Source organism: Rhinolophus hipposideros, assembly GCF_964194185.1.
Source record: "Rhinolophus hipposideros genome assembly, chromosome: 8".
Classification (NCBI taxonomy): domain Eukaryota; kingdom Metazoa; phylum Chordata; class Mammalia; order Chiroptera; family Rhinolophidae; genus Rhinolophus; species Rhinolophus hipposideros.
The window spans coordinates 87930305-87952011 of record NC_138054.1 but is presented as its reverse complement, the minus strand read 5'-3'; the positions used below and the strand labels follow the sequence as shown (position 1 = coordinate 87952011).

At 50.1% G+C, this 21707-nt stretch overlaps 1 protein-coding gene across 5 annotated transcripts in view; it reads left to right on the top strand.

Moving 5' to 3' along the window:
* The window catches only part of DISP3 (dispatched RND transporter family member 3), a 57419-nt gene extending 53011 nt beyond the window's left edge, over positions 1 to 4408 (top strand). For all 5 annotated transcript variants that reach the window (XM_081057349.1, XM_081057348.1, XM_081057351.1 and 2 more), the window contains 4 exons: positions 835 to 994; positions 1578 to 1691; positions 2136 to 2302; positions 3127 to 4408. In XM_081057349.1, the coding sequence (XP_080913475.1) occupies positions 835 to 994; positions 1578 to 1691; positions 2136 to 2302; positions 3127 to 3489 (804 nt within the window). In that variant the 3' untranslated portion in view covers positions 3490 to 4408. The remainder of the gene's footprint in view (positions 1 to 834; positions 995 to 1577; positions 1692 to 2135; positions 2303 to 3126) is intronic.
* Positions 4409 to 21707: the final 17299 nt, after the last annotated feature.

The following is a 21707-nucleotide window of genomic DNA, read 5'->3' as shown; positions in this document are numbered from 1 at the left end:
AGTTTCAGACAGGAGAGAATTCACGCTCAGGCTCCTCCACACAACAGGACATCACTTCTAAGCCGACCCCCACCAACACGCAGATGCACACAGACACACCGTAACTGGTTTGTGCTCATGGAAAGCAGAATCGGGCCAGTGAGCGAACAGGTGAACGTTCCAGAATAGGATGAGTGCCTCTCTTGTCACCATCCCCTGAACAGCTCCTCACAGCTGGACACTGAACCAGATGGGCCATTCTCTGCCCTCCTGGACTCACAGTCCAGCCAGGAGATGAGCAGGTTGCCGGAAAGTGACAAGAACTGATTCAAAGCCAGAGTTTGGGTCCCCTCCTGCTCAGGGCCATTTGGCCACATTCTCTGATCCTGAATTGGGCCACCTAAAAAGCAACAGGCTTCTTTCAATAGGTTTCTTGCACAGCCCAGAGAAGGCCCATCTTGGGCTATCAAGGAAGGCTTCCTAGAGGAGACAGAACCCTAGCAAGACTCTAAGGATGAGTGGGAGCTGGCTTGCAGGCAGAGGGAACAGCGTGTGCAGAGGGTGGGACACAAAAGCAGGGCATGCTCTGAAGGTGTTTCTGTTAGAAAGGAACAGGGACTTTGGTTGCACTGGAACCTGCTGTTGCTGTAAGAATCATGTGAGCCCAGAGGCTGGCAGGAGGTCATCTTGCATTGGCTCATCCTTCATCCTCCCCCGCACCCCCAACATAACACACACTCCGTTTGTAGGTGTCCAAGGATTGGCGACATCTGCCCCTGAAGAGACCAGCCATAGCCTGGGAAGGGTGAGTGGGCCACAGCCACCTGCCTATCTCACTGCTCATGTCCCCCACAGACCACGTACAAGGGCAAGTCCTCCTTCCAGACCTACTCGGACTACCTGCGCTGGGAGAGCTTCCTGCAGCAGCAGCTGCAGACGTTCCCCGAGGGCTCGGCCCTGCGCCGAGGCTTCCAGACCTGCGAACACTGGAAGCAGATCTTCATGGAGATTATAGGTAAGCCATAGCCCTACCCTTTACCCCTGTGGTCCCGGTGGGGCAGATGGTGGCAGTGGGGGTCTGGGAGGTGACTGGACGGGGGGGGGCATGGCATGGCCTGTCTGAGCCACACTTGTTATCATCTCAATCCTGGCCGAGAACCCTGGAGAAACTGGAATGACCCAGTGGCTGGGAACACCAGTCAGCAGCCGGAGTTTGGGTCCCCTCCTGCTCAGGGGCATCTGGCCACATTCTCTGATCCTGAATTTGGTCACCTAAAAAAGGAATAGTAATGACCATTATGGCAGCTCGATGTCACTAGGAGCCCTTCTCAGTGCCAGGCCCTGTGCTGAGGGCCTGACCTGTGTTATCTCTTTAAACTCCAAATGAGGCCTGTGGGTTAGGTACTCTTATTACCCCATTTTGCAGATGAAGAAATTGAGGCTCAGAGAGGTCAAGTGGCTTTCCCAGAGTGACACAGCTAGCTGTGTCTGTGCCCATCTGTGTAACCCCAGTGACCTCTGAACCATGGGGATGAGGGGAGGTTGTGGGCGCCCCGCCCACACAGCTCAGCTGAAGACCCTCTTCTCTTACCTTGCAGGGGTGCAGAGTGCCCTGTATGGCCTGGCCCTCTCCTTGCTCATCTGTGTGGCTGCAGTGGCTGTGTTCACCACCCATGTGCTGCTCCTTCTCCCTGTGCTTCTGAGTATCTTGGGTATGTATGTGGCCGAGGGCCAGCAACAGGCAGGGGGCCTGCTGGTGGCCTCCTGTCAGCAGGTTTCTCTCAACCCTTAGCTGTCATATCTCAGCGAAGGCTTCCTGACCACCCCCCCACCCCCACCCCCAGCAAAGTGATCCTCTGCTTGGTGTTGTGTGGGTGATAGTCCTTCACAGGACTGTTCCCACAAGTCTGTGCTCCCCGAATTGAGTCAGATGTTGCTGTGTATAGCTTTCTGCCCAGTGACATGTTGCTGTACCTGCACCCTGCCCTCCCCCTCAGCTCTCTGTGGCCCTGTTTTTCCTGCCACCAGAGATAGGGGCTCCACTCGAGACTTTACCCCATTCCCCAGGGGCCCCCTGATTTGCCCAGCACCCCTCCAAGACTGTGTGGGTAGGCCCAGGTCCAAGCTGCCTTCCCGCCGTCCCCCCGCCCCCACAGGCATCGTCTGCCTCGTAGTAACCATCATGTACTGGAGCGGCTGGGAGATGGGCGCCGTGGAAGCCATCTCACTGTCTATCCTCGTCGGCTCCTCCGTGGATTACTGCGTCCATCTGGTCGAGGGCTACCTGCTGGCTGGAGAGAACCTGCCCCCACCCCAGGCCGAGGTGAGCGCCCTGCCTGCCCTTCCCCTCCCAATGAATCTCCTCCCACCTCAGTGCAGCTGGGGGACCCCCAAGGATAGCTAGACACCCCCTGTGCCCAACCCCCAACCAGGATATGTTCTAGGAGCTACGGTTTTCAGGGCCGATCTCCCAGGGGACTCAAATTCCAAGGCAGCTCCGTCAAAGCAGTGTGTGGGCCCTGGGAGGGTCCACTCCCCCAGCCTCCATCTCCCTCAGTGAGCATGAGGGCGTGCACCAGGTGATGTCCAAGGGCCCTCTCCGCTCCCTGAATGCGAGTCTCATTCTCCAGCCTGGGGAGCCGGGCTGGGCATTTGTGACACTAAGGCCACCAACTGGCCCCCTGTAGCTTAGTGAGGACATACCCGTGACTCCGTACCCAAACCAGCTCTGGGTCTCATGAAGTGTTGTTTTCCTAGTTTGGAACTGTACTGGTGTGAAAACATTCATAAGTATGTAAATTAAATGATTTACACACTTAGCTGCTTTTGGTCAAAAGAAGGAAATCAGTTCTAGTCAGGGCTCCCATTTACGAGAACTTATTACAAAGATCAAAAGCATTATGGTCGCCATAGCAACATTCAATGCGCGCGCGTACACACACACACACACACACACACACACACACACACCCCGCTGTTCTAGGGGAACCATTTCATCTTCACACCAAGGAGTAGGTGCTGTAATTATCCCATTTATGGAAGCAGGACTGGGGGCCTCCAGGGGCAGGACTGGCCTTGCCCTGGGCAGGGCGGGAACCGCTGTCCTGCCAGGTCCGCTGGCCCAGCTGCTGCTCTCGCCCCCCCCAGGACGCCCCTTCGCAGCGCCAGCGGCGGACGCTGGAGGCCGTGCGGCACGTGGGCGTGGCCATCGTCTCCAGCGCCCTCACCACAGTCATCGCCACGGTGCCCCTGTTCTTCTGCATCATAGCCCCGTTTGCCAAATTCGGCAAGATCGTAGCCCTCAACACGGCCGTCTCCATCCTCTACACGCTCACCGTCAGCACGGCCCTGCTCGGCATCATGGCGCCGGGCTCCTTCACCCGGACCAGGACTTCCTTCCTCAAAGCCCTGGGCGCCGTGCTGCTGGCGGGGGCGCTGGGGCTGGGCGCCTGCCTCGTGCTCCTCCGAAGTGGCTATAAGATCCCCCTGCCCACCGGGACCTCGCTATAGCCCTGGCACTGGGCCCTGACTTGCTCACTTTGGTCCAGCGAGTAGGGACAAGACACTTGTGCGCTGACCCCAGAGCCACTGTTTCCCAGCTTGGCTCCAACTACTTTTTTCCCCAGGCCTGGGTCGGAAGGTGACCCGCGGCCCAGAGGCCCAGCGTGGGAGCCGACGCCCACCCGTGTGGCCCACACTGCCTTCATCACAGTGCCAAGCAGGAGCTGGGTGGTGAAGCTGGCTGCCACCCCATCCCACAGGGCTGCTGGCAGCCACACTGGGCTCCCCCTGACAGCGGAAGAGACCAGCCTTCCTCCCATGCCCAGTCACCATGGGGAGGGGGTCACGTTATTTTTGCAGGGGACTCCCTGTCACACTGCCTGAGTGCTCATAACAACTTTCTAATGTGGGTGTTACAGGGCCTCCCATTCTACAGACGTGAAAACTGAGGCACCGGGAGGCAAAGTGACTGACCTATAGCTGGGTCAGTGGCAGAATCAGAGCTACTTCCCGAGTTCCAGGCCTCCCTTGGGGACTTTGCAGGAAGAGCAAGCACAGTGGGTTCAAGGGCAGGGGCCTCACATCCCCTGCACCTCCTCCCCTCCCCTCAGCTTTACCATGGCCCTGGTCCTCCCCAGACCTTTTGGTCTAGCCAGAGAGGACAGAAGGACCAGCCTGGGGTTCTGCATGTCCTACCCTGGGCCCCGGCTTCAAAGAGCCCTTTTAAAATCTTCCCTGGGGGCTGTGGGGCCCCAGCACAGCCTTCCTCACAGATCCCCCATCTCCGTGACTCTGGGGGAGGAATTCGGGGGAAGGGGACAGCCCCTGGGAGGGGAGCTGGCCACCGGCTGCCTGCTCACAGCAGATGGTTCCTGTTAAAGTGAAATGAAACTGCAGACCGCCACCATTAACACGAGCATTTTAAGCATTGCTGGCTCTATCATATTCTTAAAATTGAAATAACTAAGTGTTTGCATGCTGCCCAACCAGAATCTGGGACGAGGAGTAGGGCTGGCCTAGAAGGAGATGGATGTGGGCCTGCCCCAGGGTGTGTGCCCGACCCACTGGGGCCCAGAGCTATGGAGTACTCTGCTGTCCCAGAGCGAGGTTGGGGGCCTCTGGGATAGCACTGCATGAGTGGGGCTCACTAGAAGCTCCTTCCTTTAAGGGGTTCATCTGTCTCCCCAGCTGGGACATTTTTGTGTGCTGTCAGTGTGTCTGGCGTTGACCTTCCTTGGGGCAGACATTGCCCCTGGGCTTTAGGAAGCTGAATACAGACTGAGCTAGGACAGCCCTGAGAGGGGGAAAGATGTCATCAGGGGTGGTTTTCAGGCCAGGTCACCTGGTCATCTGTAAATATTAACTGGGGGCTGGGGACACAAGACAGATGTGCAACGTCATGCCCCCTGCCTAGTGCATGCCCGGCACCAAGTAGGTGCTCAGTGTTTCTTGAGGGAACGTCAGACCTTTGAACCCACCATCTGTGATGAGACAGGCACTAAACAAGCAATTAATGGTACTCACTGACACACAGCACTTACTGTGCCAGACGCTCTCCTCAGGGTTTGCATTAGTCTTCTAGAGCTGCCATAAGAAAGTGCCACAAACCGGGTGGCTTATAACAACAAATTTATCCTCTGACAGTTCTGGAGGCTAGAAATCCAAATTTCAGTGGAACCAATGGATTGGTTCCTTCTGGAGGTTCTGAGGGAGAATATCCCACCCCTCTCTCCTGCTTTCTCATGATAGCCAGCACCCTTGGTTTGTAGACACATTACTCCACTCTCTGCATCCGCCTTCACATGCCCATCTTTTCTCTGAGGTTCACATCACCTACAATCTCATAGGGACACCACCCTAATTACCTCACCGTAACTTGATCATCTGCAAAGACCCTATTTCCAAATTAGGTCACATTCACAGGTACCAGAGTTCAACATATCTTTTGGGGGGACACAGTAGAACCCATAAGAGGGTTCAGCATGGGTCAGCTCATTTGTTAACCTTAAGGAGGAGGTTCTATCATACCCACTTTACACCTGGGGAAAGCAAGGCTCCAAGAAACTGACCTGCCTGGGTCACGTGTCTAGTGATGGCGGAGCCCGCCTGCCCCAGGGTGTGTGCTCACCGCTTAAGGTTACGGCCGAGAATTATAGCTAAGGGCGATGACAGTTACAGGGTTATTTGAGGTTGATGGGCAAACCAGGGGGCCTGTTCTTAGAAAATTTGAAACGGAAACCCTTGAATTTGTACAATACTTTGCACTGAACTGTTTTGCCGTCAGCGTTGTATGAAACCTGAGCCCTCTGAGGCCCAGCAAAGAGCGCTGTGGCTGAGTGGCAGGGGGGCGTGCTGGGGACCACACAGCCCTGAGGGGGCTGATCAGGGACTCGGGGTCCCACCCAGGACTCCAGCAGCCCTTGGGGGTGGGGGAGGCACGGCTGCAGGATTGTGCTCCTTCCAATGACCACTGTGAGAGGAATGGAAGCTTATGGGAGGAGGTCAGGAAGGAGGGGTAAAGCAAGAGGGGCCAGCAAATGGACAAGACATTGAGAAGGTGCTCAGAAAAAGGACTGCCATCTCCAAATCCTTGTCCCGAGACTTTCCCAATAACCTAGTTTGAATGTGGAGGCAGAGTCATTTGCATATCATTTGCATGCAGTCCAAATAATGCCCATTTGTAAAGAAACCCTCCCTTAGCCCATTTCCTCACTTTGAAGAAACAGCTCCTCTTCCTTCCGTTTGGCCTCTATCTTTGCGGAGGGTTGTTGGGATGCTGGGCAGGCAGGCGAAGGGTGGAGGAGGCCATACTGGTGCCGGTGACTGTCACCTCCCCCCACACAGATGACTAGGGCTCCTGGCCTAGGCACAACTCTCTTGTGACCCTGATAACTCTCCTGCAAGCTGGATTCCCATCTTATAGAAGCACCCTGAGGTCCCACGAGGGGAAGGCAAGTGCATGCAGCACACCGCCAGGCAGCTTCTCCTGGCCCAGGGCCCCTGCCCCACTCCCTCTCCCTGCCAGGCTCACTGTCTATGGATGGCATTCTCAACTTCAGATCCTTCCTCATCAAACCTGGCCTGTCCTGGTCCCTCAGGCGCTGTGTGGTGACTGCTCTGTCCAGCTCCCTGCCTGTAATGCTTTTCCTCCCAGGGGCAGGGGCCGGGGCAAGGCTGGGGGAAGGTTGGGGGTGACTATTTGGGGGCCCCAGGGAACTTTTGCCACACACCTGGCTGCCTACTTACCTACAAATAAAGCCCCCTTCATCTTGTTTGTGAATATTGGCACCACAGGGTCCCAGAGGCACTTACTTCCCATGAAGAAAACCTTGACCTTCCTTTGCCACTCATGCCCAGCTCACAGTCTTAGTGAGTTTGGCTGAGCATTAATGAGATGCCTTTCATTACCTCAGGCATAGCAAGGAGCCAGGGGTCTGTGAGGATGTGCAGGCATTCAGGGGGCCAAGGAGGGGCAGAGGGACCCCTGTCACCTGCAAGTTTCCCTGAACCCTTGCTTCTCATTCCCCTTCCCTTGGAGGCCAGGAGACGTGAATGAGAGCTAGCTTTTTTGAAGTGCCTACCACGTCCCAGGCCCTGGCCATGCATTCTCAGAATCCTCACAGCATTCCTCGGAAGGGAGGGTTTTGTCCTAGTTTGCTCATAAGGAAACTGAAGCTCAGAGACGTGAAGTAACTGGACCAAGGTCACACAGCCTGTGAGTGACAGAGCTGGGATTCCCACCCAGGGCTGAGGGCTCCTGAGTGTGTGCCCTCTCGCTCTCTCCTATAGCCTCTCAGTATACAACCAGATTTGACTCACAGAAGCAACCAGCCCCAGGCCAGCTGGGCTGCCAGGGTTCTTTCCTCAGCCACAATAATCCACCTGCAGGGTATTTGAGAGGGAGGAGCACCAGACCTGGAGTTGGAAGTTCAGCATCTGACTCTCATCGCCAGCCCTGCCTGGTGACCTTGAGCAAGCCACCCACCATTGATTTAATCCCCTGAAAAACAGAGCAGGGGACAAAATGGTGTCCAGAGCCCTGATTCCTTCCATAGCTATGCTGCCAGGCTTTGAGTCTCCTAAAATCAAGCTGTCCCCAGTGCCCACCCCCAGTGGCCATCCTTCTCCTGTGAGTCTCTCTTGTTCTCATTGTTCACATTCAAGAAGCAGGAGAATGCCCATGGAAGCTATTGTCTATTCATTCGCTTGTTCAATGACTATTTATTCAACACCTACTATGTGCCAGACACAGTTCCAGGCCTCAATAATACAAGGGAACACAAAAACAGACCTAAACCTTATAGTCAAGGGACCTTATAGTTAAGAAGGGGAAAATAACTTTAATTTAAAAATCCCTCAAATATATATATAACCACAACTAGATGGCTTCGAGGGAGAAGAGTGAAGTTTAAGGGCACAAAGCTATGTGGCCTGGCTGAGATTTGAGATGAGGACCAATGTCCTTGCCTCTGAGGAGTTTATCCCATCAGACATAGGCCTTCTTGAGCCAAAAAACAGCCTACCGCCGGCTGATGTTAAGGCATAAAAGAAGGGATTGATTGTGTCTTAGAGGGGTACAAGGCAGGAGCCTTCTTGGGGCAGTGGACAGGGAAAGGGGTAACACACTGGGCCAGGAGAGAACATCTGGCCATCTCAGGAGCTTGGCACTGCTACCCACAGGACTCAGGCACGTACCCACCCCACAAAGTGAATTGAGAGAGACAAGCAAAAGCATGTAGGGTGGCCCTCGGCACAAGGTTCTCAGACCAGCCTCGGTCACGGCAGAGAAAGTTGCCCAGCAAGAACCAAGTTTCTTTTACCTCCTGGAGCCTCCAGAGGAGCTCAGAGAGGCCTTCACACCCACTCCAGCAGGCTAAATACTGTTGCCTTTGCAGTCAAGGCTCAGTGGAGTCCTGCGGAATGCCAGCCACTCCCAACGGACTTAAAATATGAACCTAGCGAGGGGCTGTGTCCACACACCACTGTCCACACACAGCCTGGGGGTGTCTCAGGCTGGCATGGGGCCTGATATCTTTGCCCAGCCCTGCCCTTTAAGGCTGCCTGGATTTGCCGTCAAGATTGGTTTTGGGGTCTTGGCGATGGGCCCGGGAGGCAGCAGCTGGTGGAGTGTGCGTCCCGGCCACAAGGAGGCGCTCGAGGCCTTCCACCACGCCTGCAGAGGCGGAGCGCAAAGGGAGCCTCTTCTAGTTCCCGCATGCTCGTCCCGGGACGGTCTTCTCTTTGGTTTCCCCTCCTTAACCTGTCCCCTGCAGAAGCCTGTTCTTTCCTCTTCTGTCACTGCACCCTGCGTTTCCGTTGAGGGCCCTACTCCGCCCCAAACTGTGGCACAGACGAAGCGGACGCCACCCCACTGTACCTTTCCACCAGGTGGGCAAGCACGTGCGTGACCCACACCTGACAAATCGGTGCATTCCGTCTTCCTGGCCATAGTGATTGGCTGAGGGATGGACACCTGAACCAAATCAGTCCAATGAGTGTCTTCCTGGGACTTCTGGAATTACGGGGCAAGATACACTCCTTGTGACCCATGTTTCTAGGCTGTAGGAGGAAAGTCTGGAGTCTGCCTAGGAATGAGGCCAGCACAGAGGAAAGCACAACCAAAGGTGACAGACAGATTTCTGATGACATCACTTAGCCCCTGGACCTAGCCATGCATGAATATATATACCCCTAGATGTTTTCCTTAAACGAGCCAATCAATTACCTGTTTCCTTAAGCCACTTGGAGCGAGGTTCTCTCTCACTAGAAATCAAAAGTCCTAACTAAACAGTCCCCCGGCCCACCCACTTCACACACCCACTCAAAAGTCTTCATTGTAGTCCTATCATTTACAGGTTAAACTCCCAACTCTTTCACATGACACTCAAGGCCCATTGTGACCTGGTTCCAACCCCCCTCCAGGCTCATCTCCTTCTAGGTCCTCCAGCCATCCTGGGCTCCTCACGCTCCCGGACGTGCCCCAGCTCCCTTCTGGCCTATGTGCACATATTCCCCCTCCTTTTCCCCCCATCAACACCTGTTAAACTCTGACCTGTCCTTCAAGGCTCAGCTCAGATGCCACCTCCTCCATGAAGGCTGCCTTGTCTCTCTCATGGCTTTGCTGGGTCACCAAGCCCACGCTATAGTGAGTTGTGTCCACATCCCGGTCCCTGGCTGACAACGAGCCCTTGAGAAATAACAGGGCTGTGCCCACCCCCACAACTGCCCAAGGAAGCTAGACTTTATCTGAGGGGAATGGGGATACAATGAAAGGCTTTTTGTCCGTTTTTGTTTTCTTTTTTTTAAGCAGGAGGCCATTTTTTGCCTGTCCAATTTGTAAAAATCTAAACGTTTGATAACACTCTCTGCTGGCAAGGCTATGGGGAAACAAGCTGTCTTATGCATTGCTGGTGGGAGTACAAACTGGTTGACCATCATGGAGGGTAATTTGGAAGTAACTACCAAATCACAATCTCACAGTCCTTTCGATTCAGCAACCCCACTTCTGAGAATTTATCCTGCAGATAAACTTACCTTGGCCAAGTGTCGAAGCTATTCACTGAAGCCTTGGGAGCTCCGAAACGTCCATCAGCATGAGGACTGATGAAATAAATTACAGCCAGTCCCTTCAGACAATAGGATACTCTGCAGCTGTGAAGAAAGCATGAGGAAGCTTTTTAAGTGCCGATGTGCGAAAAATTGCCCAGCTATATTAAATGGGGAGAAAATGTTGAAAAATGGTGTGTAAAATACGCTACCTTATGTGATTAAAAAATGGATAGGTGAGAGAACATATACTCATTTTTGCTGTTATAATATATGCATAAAGAAACTCTGAAGGAAACACAAGAAAAACTAAAACAGCGGTTACCTGTAGAGGTGGGGTATTAGGTGGATGGCAGACAACAACGAGAGGAAGGCTTTCATGTTAAATCTTTTCACACTCTTGAATGTTTTGACTGCAGCAGTCTATTGCCTGTGTGATTTTTTTTTTTTTAAGCCAGGTGGAAATGTCGCTTTCATTTGCTCCTTAGAAAGCTTACTCTGGCTGTGGGAGGAGAGTGGACTGGAGGAGAATGGAGTGAGGCCGGAAGAGCAGTGAGGAAGGAAGGTAGGGGTGCATTCCCCCACCCGGAGAAGTCATCAACAAACATCAGCCGAAGTCCTCTGACCCTGGCACCGCCAGGAGTTGGTGGGCCAGCCGCAGCCTCCCTGCCACCTTCTCTAAGCAGAGACGTGGGACCATCACCCGCTTCGTAGCCAGAGTTCCGATCAGAGCCCTTCGAGTGGTCAGGAGTGCAGAGTCACCTGGTGCCACTCCCTCATCTCCTTATAGTTGGGCAGGTGGAGGGAATGCTTGGAAGGGAGAAGGGTAGTAGAAAGAGCTGGAGTTGGACTAAGTGGTTGTGCCGGTGTGGAGTCATAGAAACTGGTGTTCGCATCTTCATTCTGCTTCCATTACCTGAATTTGTGCAAGTCATTTGCTCTATCTTAACCTGTGTGCTCAGCCATTAAATAGAATAATAATATTCATCACGCATGGTTGTATTTTAAATGAGGTAATATATGCCAAGGGCTTGGCCATAGCGATACCTGCTAAACCAGCACCAACGTTGTTATAAAACAGACTTCCCCCAGTTCAGGATAGCATCTATGTGCTTGGAGTTGAAAAGCCCTTCGATAAGTAGAAATGACTCCCTTCTTGTCTAGTTTCTCTCCAGCTGTGGGTAGAGTATGTTTTCTTGTCCCACTGATGTTGGGTCTGGCCATGTGACTTGCGTTGTTCATTGGGATGTCAGCAAGAGTGAAGCAAGCAAAGTCCCTGAAAGGGACTTGCCCTCTGAACTTCTGCTTCTCCACGGGAAGAACATTGCCCCAGGGAGCCCGCTGGTTCCAGGAGGGGGAGACACATGGAACAGACTTAATCTAAACTTCAGCCCAGAGCCGAGCCCCGCTGGTACTGCATTGTATAGATCACCTGACTCCGAGCTGACGTCAATATAATGATTGTCGTCTTAAGCCACTGAGTCGGGGGGCTATTTGTTATCCAGCATTATTGCAGCAATAGCTGACTGACGCCTTCTCCATTACTTACGGAATAAAGTTGAAGGGCCTTCATACAGCCTTCGAGGCCCTGTAGGATCTCACTGACAGTTTCCCTATTTTTATCTCACACTTTGCACCTCAGGCCTCAGCCAAGCCAAACTTCTTTCAGTTCCTGATACGGGCAGTGCTGTGACTCATGCCCAGGCCGTCCTCCCTGCCTGGAACACTCCTCCTCCCCCGACTGCACCTTCACAGCTCCTCCTTATCCTTCAGCTCTCAGCTTCCTCCAGGAAGCCTTCACTGGTGCCCCAAGTCTGAGTTAGCTGTCCTGGGATGTGACCCCACAGCACTTTGTACTTCCTGTGCCTGTATTTTTAATGATCTCCTACTTGTCTCTCTCTCATAGCACTAGGGCATACCCCGTGAAGGCAGAAACTGGGTACCCCCAGTTCCTGGCATATAGTATGTTTGTTGTAAATATCTATTGACAGAATGAATTTTCTACCCCTTCAAGCCTCTACTTGCCTACCTGTAAAATGGGAAGTATCTCATCAGAAGTGGGGCAGCGTGATGCCCTGGCTTTGTTTCATGGCAGGAGGAGGACTTAGCGGGTACTTTCTACTCTCCAGCAACTCTGCATTCTTTCCTTGCTTTCAGGCTCCTCCCCCGCCTCTTCTCAAAGGGACGACGAAGGGAGCCTTTGTTCTGCACCCGTCTAGCTGATGGAAATGCTGCTTGTACTCATTTGGCTTGCGTGGGAAGAGAAGGGCTCTGACCACGCTGTTCTCTGTCACTCCGCTCTGCCTGCCAGAGTACCTTCAGGGCATCTCATCGCCTTGCCTCGGTGAGAACAGGCAGAATTCTGCAGGGCAGGCGGGGGAGGGATGGAAGTTGTCGTGTCACTGAGTCCTTCCCACATGCCTTCTCTCCACCCGTGAAATGACTTCACCCTGCACCCTCCTGGAAAGGAAGGTGTACCCCATTTTGCAGAGGAGAAAGTGACTTGCCCATCTTCACCCTGGGGTGGGGATTCTAACCCAGCCTGGCTAACTCCAAGGTCAGTTTCCTCTGCTCCATTGCTCATTCCAGAAAATGTCCCAGAGTGCCTCAGTAGCACAGGTAGTAATATCAAATAGGACAGGGAGCATCAATGACATTAATACAATAAAAAGAGAGATTTCCTAAAATGTGTACAGCACTATGCAATTCAGAAGAGGTTGTCACATTCAGAATCTCACCAGTTCTGCACAACTTTGCGAGCAGGCTTATTACCACCCCCTTTTATAGAGGAGAAAACTGAGTCTCAGTCAGGTCAAGTGACTTCTCCCAGAGTCTCACAGCAAATGGTGACACTGAGCAAGGCTCCTCCCAGCGTGTCCCCTTGATCACTGAATTCCAGAGGTCCTTCTCAGGGGCTCTGGGGCCCTTGCCCCAGGGACACCTTGACAAGTCTGATACGTTGGGACATATCCTTTTTCCCGGTGTGGTAATCAGACCATCAGGCTGCCTGGGTTCCATCTGTAGCTATACGGCCTTGTGCAAGCCAGTTATTTATTGCTGCCCTTCAAACCATCTCAAAATCAAGGGGGTTAAAACAACAAACATTTATTTAGCTCATGAGACTGTGAGCTAATTAAATTCAGCTGGGCTCATCTGGCTGGTTCTTCTGATCCCAGAGGTGGTTCTTCTCCCTTGTGTCTGCAGTCAGCTGTCGGTTAGCTGAGTGGTTTTGCTTTGGGGGTGCAACTGGCTGTTAGGCTGGGGGAACAGAGGTCACAGGGCCATTTGCCATTCCCTGGGCTTGTTCACAAGCAGCGTCAGGGCTGCTGGAGAATGACTGAGTGTGTACAAAGCCTCCTGCTACATGTTAAATGTATCCCCCCAATATTCATATGTTGACGCCCTAAGCCCTAGTACCTCAGAATGTGACCTTATTGGAAATAGGGCTTTTAAAGTGGTAATTCAGGTAAAAGGAGGGTATTAGGGTCGGTCCCAACTCAATCTCACTGGTGTCCTTATAAGAAGGTGAGATTAGGACGCACAGAGACACCAGTGGTACATGGGAAGAGACAGCAAGAGGGTTGCCAAGAAGAAAACCAAGAAGAAAAGTGTCAGCAGAAACCAACCTCCTGGCACTTTGATCTTGGGCTTCCAGCCTCCAGAACTGGGAGAAAATTCGTTTGTGTTGTTTGAGCCATTCAGTATGGGGTACCTTGTTGTGGCAGCCCTAGGTATCTAATACAATTGGTGTTCTTATAAAAAAGAGAAATTTGGACGCAGACACTCACAGAGGGAAGACACTGTAAAGACACACAGAGAGAGCACTGCGTGAGGACAGAGGGTTGGAGCAATGCATCCTCACGCCAAGGAATGCCAAAGGTTGTCCTGAAACCATCAGACGCTAGGAAGAGGAGACCTTCCTCCTCGATGGGTTTCAGAGGGAGCATGGACCGGCTGGCACCTTGATTTTGGATTTCTAGCCTCCATACCTGTGAGATGAGAAATTTCTGTTGTGGAAGCCGCCCAGCTGGGATGCTTTGTCATGACAGCCCTAGGAAACGATTACAACTCCCGAAGCCTAGAATCGGAACTGGCGACCCATCACTTCTACTGCTTTCCACCCTCAACGTCAGTCATGTGTCATCCCCAATTCAAATGGTAGGAAATAGGCTATATCCCTGGGTGGGAGGGGCTGCACAGGCATGTTGAAAAATGGTGGGGATCAGGGGAAATAATTGTGGCCATTTTTGCAAAAAATCAACCGCGCTTAATTACTCCATCTGTTGAATGAAGCCAGTGGTAGTGCCCACCTCAGTTCTGGTGAGGAGTCACTGAGGCGATATTGATAAAGCACTCAGCAGAGTGGGACACAAAGTGAGGGCTCCATAAATGCACATAGCGGCCTATCAAACAGGCATGTTTGAGGGCAGGGTCCTTATTCACCGAGCCCCAGTGTCTAGCCTGGCATGGAACAGAAATTCAGGAAGAGTCTAATGAATTCCAGCTGGTTCGGTATAGAGAGTCAATGCCTGCCTGCGAGGGCTCACCCAGTGCCACTTCAGGAAAGTGCCCCATCCACAGTGAAAAAGCTGCCACTTAAGCCCACAGCCTCATTCCTATGGCAGGTGCTGTGGAGAACATAAAGACCACTCAAAGGTCAAGCTCACTCTTCCTAGCAAGCTGCTTCTCGGGCACCTGCTCCTGTCTCCTGATCCTGACAGAGGCAGTGACCCACAAAGAAGAGGGCACGGCCACCTCCCACTCTGAGCCAGGCAGAGTTAGCTCAGAGGCAGGTTAGCTCTTCCAGACTCACTATTCTGCTCCATCTTCCTCCCCAAGTTGTCACTGATGCAGCGGTGGGTCAGACGTGAAACCTCTTTGCAGCATCCCTTTCCTGCCCTAATTGTTTCTGACATCAAAGACTTTTGAGTAGCTGAGGATGGCAAGCTGTCAGGCTGAGGGAAACAGGGGTCACAGGGCCACGTGTCACTCACCAGGCTTCTTCACAAGGCAGTATCAGGGTTCCTGGAGAATTAATCTGCGTGCACAAGACCTCTTGTTATGGGTTGAATTGTGTTCAACCCTCCTGTCATGGATTGAATCCCAGGGATTATCCAGCTTTGTTTCCAAAAAAGAGAAAGTAAGGGTGGAGGGAGTGGAAGGACACACACATTTGCCGACCCAAAAATGCAATTTATTAAATGAAAATCTGGTGTGACATTCAACTAAATTAACAATTTATAGATAATTCACAATGCTCATATCATTAAGCAAATGTACTTTAAATTGATTTCAAATTAGTGGGCTAATGATTTCCCCCAGGTCGAATCTCTGCCAGCCCCCAGCACAGCGTTTTTAATAAGATATAGGTGTGCAATAACAGCCTCTTTATTCCATAATTGAAGCCATAATTGAACTTAAGGTCATATCCAACGGCCCTATTGATCTACATTGAGAGAGAAAGTGCTGACAGCAACCATCTTTAGGCCATAGGAGAGGGGTGGGCCGGAGGAGAATTCTACAGCTGTGGAAGATTTGGAGCTCACTTCCTGTATGACCTGCAGGTCGCCTTAATGGCTGAGGAGGAAATTCAATAACCTTGAGACAGGCGGAGCTCTCAATCCCAGTACTGTAGGAATTCCCGAAAGTCACGTCAAGGATCTATGTGACCCTTCAATATTCCCCAGTGTGAACACTGTACCCTCTTTTGTCTCAACATGCCTACTTAACTCCCAACTCTCCAGGCCAAGGGAAGCCAAGCCAAGGTACACCAGAAATGTGTTCTACTCTCCCTCCCTCCTCACCCTAAGTTTTGAGTCCTTTTACCCTCAACCCAGCCCCAACTCATAAAGGCAGGGTAGAAGGTGTTTGGTGCTTGTCAGCATAGCCCTGTTTTCATTTCCCAAAGCACAAACCATTACCCTCTCTACTGCTGTCTCTACAGGGGCTGTAGAAACCTTTGGCTTCATCTCAAGAGAACATTGGAGCCTCATTTTATTCTACACCAGCCATTTTGGTTGTTCTGAATCCAGAGATCTCTCCAAAGAGTATGCCAGACAAGTAAAAGTGGGAGGAGGAGCAAAGAGGGAAAAAGAAGGGTTTAGAGGAAAGGAGTGTGGAGAATGGTAGAGACTTAATGTGTAAAAAGGACAGGGGGAGAAAAGAGAGATTGATTGATTTCACAGAAGAGTAAATATGTAATGGGAAATCTTATGACCTCAAGGTCAGAGAGAACAGCCAGGGTGAGGCAGTCTGTGGGCATTGGGTCTCCTAATAAATGTATCAGTGTTTAGGACAATCTGTCAAATACTCAACATGTGCCCTTGAGATTGTTCAGCTGTGTATAATACAACCAAATCTGAACCTGAAAATTATCTCAAGACCGTATATTAGCAGTCAATATAATGCTCCCAAATCTCATCAAATCTGGAGAGAAGGCAAGAAGAGACCAGAACAAAGGAGAAGTTTGCTCTTTTCCCTGTTATCTGTCCTCATTTCATTCTTCGATCATAAAGCTCCTGGAAGATTTTTAATTGACCTTTGAGTGTGTGGAGCTTCCAGGATTCCTCTGTGGCACTGGGGGTAAATACCATGCTCCTAGGTCTTCTTGGCCAGATTCTTCTCTCTACAAGTGGTAGTCTGGGGTGTGGAGCAGGAGGGGGGTGGTTATTCTGAACTCTACATCATCTCACTCAGATTTCATTACAGGAGTCAGTCATGGTGATAACCAAAGAGAAGAAAGGTCTGAGGGAAAAATATCTCTGGTTTCTAGGAAGAGATTAGTAGGGAATAGTCATCTAATCAGTATTGATCGATAAAGTGTTCCAGAAAAATCTAAAGCCACTTTATTTAAACAGACTTTCCCCAGAATATCTTCTCTGTTGATCAAGAGAAAGCAGAAAAGGCAAACTCAGGGAGGAGGAATTAATTTTTTTCTAAAAAATGACTGTAAATGGATACAACCACTTTGGAAATATAAGTGTACTCTATGACTAGTAATTCCACTCCTGGGTATATACCCAACATAAACGAGTGCTTTGTCCATCAAAAAAACAGGCACAAGAATGTTCACAGCTTTATTCAAATCAGCCTCAAGCTGGAAACAACCCAAATGTCCATCAACAATAAAATGGATCAATTAGCTGTGGTTGATTTACACAAAAGAGTATTATAAAGCAATAAAAAAAGAATGAACTAATGATATGCAACAACATGGACGAATCTCAAAACATAATATTGAATGAAAGAAATCAGACACGGAAGAGTTCATACTGAATAATCTCATTTATATGAAGTTCAAGAACAAAAAATAATTAATCTTTGGTGACAGATGTCAGGAAAGTGGTTACTCTTGGTGGGAGGTGGTACGAGGAGATAGTGCTGGAAATATTATGTATTTTTATGTGCATGGTGGTTACACACACACACACACACAATTTTTAAGCTGTGCACTTTATATAAGTTATGCCTCAAATTTTTTAACAAATATTTTAAATGGTCACTCCATCCCTCCACAGTTTTAATTATCATCAGTCATTCACTTCTTGAGGGCCATGAGCTTCACAGAGCTTGTGCTTTATTTTCCATCTTGAGGGAAATGGGAACATACCTGCCCACTGTGCAAATGAGGGTACTGAGGTGTGGAATCTTCGGGCAGAGTCACCACTACAGACTATGGAGTCTAAGGCCCGACGGACAGGTTTCATGGTGAGGGCAGACTGTGACTCGTGATCTGTGGCACCTCTGTCCTTTATCGTGGCATTATTTATGTGATTCACAACGCCTGGGGCTGGACACGCTCCTCAAGCTGCCAAAAGGTCTCATCATCTCATAGCCCTGCCACTCTCCCTAGAGCAGAATAGAAGGCTGTTGTGCAGCTCTTAAATGAACTTCAAGAGATGCCAAGTGAGAATTGAATTATAGTCCACCCTTGTGATTTCCAGCAGATATCATTACAGTGTGACCCACTATGGCAGGGTGAAGTGACTGCACGTCGCCAGGCGCCTCCGGGAGGCTATTTCAGCACCTCGGACAGCGGTGCCCCCTCCCAAGGCTGGGTCTATTATTTCAGAACCAGGGCCAGCGACTCGTGCATTAAATGGGTGTGGAAATAGACTGGGTTGGCAAAACCTATTTGTGAAAAGCAATCTTCCCATGGTTTGCTCTTTACACACAACGTTACTGCTTCCAGCTTTGTATAACAAATTAAATTCTGACAGCATTAAAAATGTATGTGTGATGAGAAGATTGGTTTGGAAAACACCCAACATTTACCTCCCTTCCATCTCCACCTTCTTCCTCCAATCCAGGTGTTTCCCAAGGGACTCACACATCAGGGAATGCCCGGGTAAATGGGATTTCTCACATTTGGAATTGTCAGTTGAGTACATGGGTAGAAAAACAGAACCCCTGAGACCCAACTCATTTTCCCTCTGAAACTTAGAAGCAAGAATACCTTCCTCACTGAGAGAGTGAAAAAGGGTATTTCGAAATCTTTCTCTTAAAATACGTGCACCATCAATTAATGCAGTCATTCAACTAACATTTCTTGAATGTCTATTGTGTGCCTGACTTTGTGCCAAGCACTGGAAATATAGTAATGAGCCAACTAAATAACCTAGTCTCATGTTATTTACATTCTAGTGGGAGGAAAAGACAATAAACACAAACATATTGGTAACTATGATCATTTTAGTTTGTTGTAAGTTCTATGAAGAAAATAAGCAGAGTAACGGGCTGTAGAGTGACTGGGTGAGAACTACTCTAGCTAGGATAGCCAAGAAAGGCGGCTCTGCAGAGAAGATGGTTGAGCTGAAACTGGAACCATGAGAAGGAGCCACACGTGTGAAGATCTAGCAGAATTTTTTTCCAGGGAAAGGGTGCAGCAACTACAAAGGTGCTGAGGTGGAAACAAATGTGTCATGTTCAAAGGATGGAAAGGAGGCCAGTATGGCTGGAGTAGAGAGGATGCGGAGAAGGCATGGAGGGGAAAAGTTTGGAGAAGGAGGAACGGACCTGATCCTGTGGGCCTTGTAAGCTGTATAAAGAATTTGGATCTTAAGCAGGGGACAAATACTACCTGATTTATGTGTAAAACAACCTGCTTTTTTAGCTGCTATGTGGAAAATGAACTGGGGAGATGGGGGGGATGGAAGACCAAGTTAGGTTGTTGCAATGGTCCACTGAGAAATGATGGTGATGGTAACCCCTCCTCACCTCCCACCATATGCAATTTTATCTCCAAAATTAAGGATACCTTTCTCTAAGTCATCCATGCTCCCTTCCTCCAGTCGCTCTTGTAACCAGGGCCATACATTTATGAGAGATTATGAGAGAACATGCACAGGGTTACATATTATGGTTTATTTACCATTGAATGAATGAATGAATGGTGGCCTCACAGCCACCTGGCTCATCTAAAATTTGAAATGATTGCCTCTTTTATGCCAGTTCTTCCCAAACTCTCAATTTGTGGGCTACCATTTGGGGAGGAAGGGCATGCAGAGCACTTAATTCACTCCTCATGGCTCATCATCCGAGAAACAAACCTCTCCAGAGCCAGTGGGAAGTGTGGGGTCGTGCAGATGGGGTGCCAATGGGGAAAACTATATACACTATCAATTATGCAATGAACAAAAGCATCGGCATATGTGATATTTAAAACATTAATACAACAGGGATATCACTTTCCATACCAACAAGAGTGACTGCGGAGACCACAAATGCAAAGTGTTGAAGCCCATGTTCTACCCAGCTAGGCTTACCAGCCATAGGTGCCTTGGGATTTTGTACCCAACATGATGCCAGGAAGGGAGCAAACTGAACAGCGAGGGGGAAAACAAATCACTTGACTTAGTATCAGGGTCCCTGGCCCTTGGTCTCATCTCATTCACTAACTTAGTCAAGGATGTCTTCTCCCTGGGATTCATTCTTCTCAACTGTAAAATGAGGGGGTTTGTTTGAACTCCATGATCCTCCTGCTCAAGCAGTCTGTAAAACTGTATAAGGCCCTAGGTCCTGCATTTGCCACGTTCCTTTGTGTCTCCTCTGGACCTCCCAAAACCCTGAAAAAGTGGGGAAAGCATGTATCATTGTGCCTGTTTTTCAGGATGGGAAAACTGAGACCTCACGGTCACAAGGACTATTCACAAATTTACAAACTGAGCTAGAGGGGACTTAGATTCCTTTACAACTTATCCAGGTAAATCCTAACTCTTAGAGAGGTAGCTAACACGGCAACCCACTGTGCAAGGCCTTCCTCACCTCGTTCTTTGGATATCTCCTTCCCATCCTTCCGCCCCCTCAAGCTCCTGCTGGGCTCTGCTCCCCTGCATCCTCTCTGGTCATCATCAGGAGGTGCGGAGAGACTACAAAGATGCCTGTCCTCCAGGCAGTCTCTCGGTGTAGATAGCTATTTCAGTTTCAAGACCACTGGCAAATCCCATCATGGCCAGACCCTTGCACTGGGCTCTTAATTGGAATCTGTTCAGCTCATTAGCATGGGGAAGGTGAGGAAGACACTCTGGGCTTTATTCACCAGTCCTGATTTAGTAGGTGTTCTCTTTGCAGCTCCGGGGCCTTGGAGGATTCCATGACCCGCCTGCGTGTGCCTGTGTTTGTTATGGAAATTACCACTCACCCATACATATAAATCTGCAGGAGAGCCTCTTGTCATTTCTAATCATTTCACAGGCTGCACCAAGAGAAGCCTGGGCATAGCTGAGGCTATTTTGAAGATGTTGAGACCTCCATCTGTGTGCGCACATGAGAGGACTCTTGACCACCCAAAGAGCTCATGTTACAGTTCCCAGTCTTCAAGAGTTTACAGTGTGACCAGCATTGCACTCAGGGTTTCTCACGCACCTTGTCATTTCACCCTCACAATAACCATATTTTAGATGAGACTACTAAGGCTAGGAGAGACTTAAGTAACTTGCTCAATATCACAGGAATGAAGAGCAGCTACCCTTAATTATCCAGCTTCAAGGTCATCTCCACGATTCTTGGGTTTTTGGGGATAAAATCATGGTTAGAGGAGAAGAAGGAATGGTGGTGATATACTCCACAGAAGATGGGGACCCCCCCCCCAAAGCACTCGCCCACTATTTCTTCTCTGGAAGATGTACTGCCTCTCTCTGGAGGCATTTCTCTCCCACAGAATGAGCCTTGGGGCTCAAAATCTCGACTCTTTAATTACTTTTGTGGTACAATCATCTCTCTCTCCTCCTTGCTGTCTTGTGAAACATTCTTTCAATTGTGTCAGAAACATGAAAATATTGGACAAGACCTGGTTGGAGGTACGACACTTCCCTGAGGCTCAAGCAATATTGTTAGAACTTTGTCTTTCCAACTCTCAGCTCTGCAAGTTTCTACTTGGAATCCTTTACAGACAGTCCTGCCTCCGTTGGGGTGATACCTAACAAATGTCACAAGGGGAATGCTGATACTGCTAGGAAGAAGAGAGATACTAGCCACTGAGGATACTTGTCATACTAATGGGACTGCCACCGGACAAAAAGGATTAACCTGGAGTGTCCCCAGGCTGTCCCTACCCCTGCTGGATAAAGAGGGTTATTGCATTGTCTACTCAGTTTCTTCCACCCTCTTTTGTCCCCTACCTACTTCTAGGGAAAGACCTAGTGTTATCAGACTGTCTCTTTGGCTTTTGGGGATATAGAATC